This window comes from Cynoglossus semilaevis, chromosome 6 (genome assembly GCF_000523025.1).
Source record: "Cynoglossus semilaevis isolate Cse_v1.0 chromosome 6, Cse_v1.0, whole genome shotgun sequence".
NCBI classification, from domain to species: Eukaryota; Metazoa; Chordata; class Actinopteri; order Pleuronectiformes; family Cynoglossidae; genus Cynoglossus; species Cynoglossus semilaevis.
This window is the reverse complement of record NC_024312.1, coordinates 1,881,154-1,882,679: the sequence shown is the minus strand read 5'-3', so window position 1 is coordinate 1,882,679 and position 1,526 is coordinate 1,881,154. Positions and strand designations below refer to the sequence as shown.

The 1,526-nt window shown below is 48.2% G+C and overlaps 1 protein-coding gene across 3 annotated transcripts in view; it reads left to right on the top strand.

Annotated features, from left to right (window-relative positions):
- The window catches only part of LOC103379541 (guanine nucleotide-binding protein G(o) subunit alpha-like), a 58,626-nt gene that overhangs the window by 45,195 nt on the left and 11,905 nt on the right, over positions 1-1,526 (top strand). For all 3 annotated transcript variants that reach the window (XM_025056372.1, XM_025056371.1, XM_017033002.2), the window contains exon 4: positions 1,001-1,161. In XM_025056372.1, the coding sequence (XP_024912140.1) occupies positions 1,001-1,161 (161 nt within the window). The remainder of the gene's footprint in view (positions 1-1,000; positions 1,162-1,526) is intronic.

The following is a 1,526-nucleotide window of genomic DNA, read 5'->3' as shown; positions in this document are numbered from 1 at the left end:
GGGGGGGGCTGGGGGGGGGTTCCTTAAACAGGAAGATAATCAACATGAATAACAGCAAATTAAACCAATTAAACTCCCGTGGATTTGACTAATCATTCATGGAAATATTGACGGAGCAGCTGATTGGCCGTCACTTCATAACAAACAGGACGCTGATCGTGCAGCACATTCACTCAGGACTCGTCTGAGTGAATGTACCAAATAATAAAGCTGTCGAAAAGAATCCTCAAAGACCGGGGGTTAGAACGAGTGCCTGACCCCTGACCCCTGACCCCTGAACCCTGAGAGACCAGCAGGTCAGACCAGGTCTGACATGAAGACATGACTCGTCAGAACTGCTGTGATCAGACCTGGACCAGGACTGGAACCGTACTGTTCTCAGGGTCTCAGGGAAACAGTTACCAACATCACATGGTCCTATATATACATATATATATTATATATATATAAATATGTATGTATATATATGTATATATATGCTGTTATATACATATATATAACAGCAGTATTTGGAATCTTCTTATGTTGAACTCCAAACATGCTCCAAAGTGGCGCTCTGTGAACTCTCACACAGTCACGTGACCTTCACAGCTCTGACTTGTCCTCAGTTATGTCACTGAGCAGCAGCCAATCGTCACGTCCCTCAGTGTGAGAGCAGCAGCAGCAGCAGCAGCAGCAGCAGCAGCAGCAGCAGCATCAACAACAGTCTCTGTCCTTGAATTCGTCCAGCGTTCGATCACTGCTGCTCTGTGACCTGATCCACATGAACAGAAGGCTGGTGCTGGGGGGGGGGGGGGCCTGGCTGACATGAGGGGGCGACAGTGAGTTCACCTTCATTTGTAATGACACCTGGATTTGTTGTTGTTGTTGTTGTTTGAGATCCGTCCATTTCTCTCTTTTTCTTTTTTTTCCCACTTTATCAGAGTTATACGTACATCATCAATGAGACGCCCCCCCCTGAAAAAAAAACATCCTCATCACCCTCCTTTTTGCCCTACAGGCGGACGCCAAGATGGTGTGCGACGTGGTCAGCCGCATGGAAGACACAGAGCCTTACTCCGCTGAGCTGCTGTCCGCCATGATGCACCTCTGGGCCGACTCCGGGATCCAGGAGTGTTTCAGCCGCGCCCGGGAGTACCAGCTCAACGACTCGGCGCAGTAGTACGTACCAGTATTCGTCTACTCCATGTCTGTGTGTACCAAAACTGTGTAAAATGCAGGCCCTAACTATGACAGAGCCGCTCCCAGAGTATGCAGTATTTTCTGCCCTCACCGTCAGACACTTCCTGTCTGTCACCTCCAGAGGTGGTTCGATGGTTCAGTGGTTTCTGCTGCAGCAGATTTTATTTTTTTCTATTTGTGATGGATGAAATGAAAATAAGGAAACGTCCTGACGACCACAGGAGTCCAGGCAGGTTTTGGAGACAGCGTTGAAGTCCGTCTTTATGTCCTCACCCACAGAGAAAAACACGGACGATCAACTCAGTCACAGCCTCCATCAAACCAGGCTGTGTTTATGTTAATGT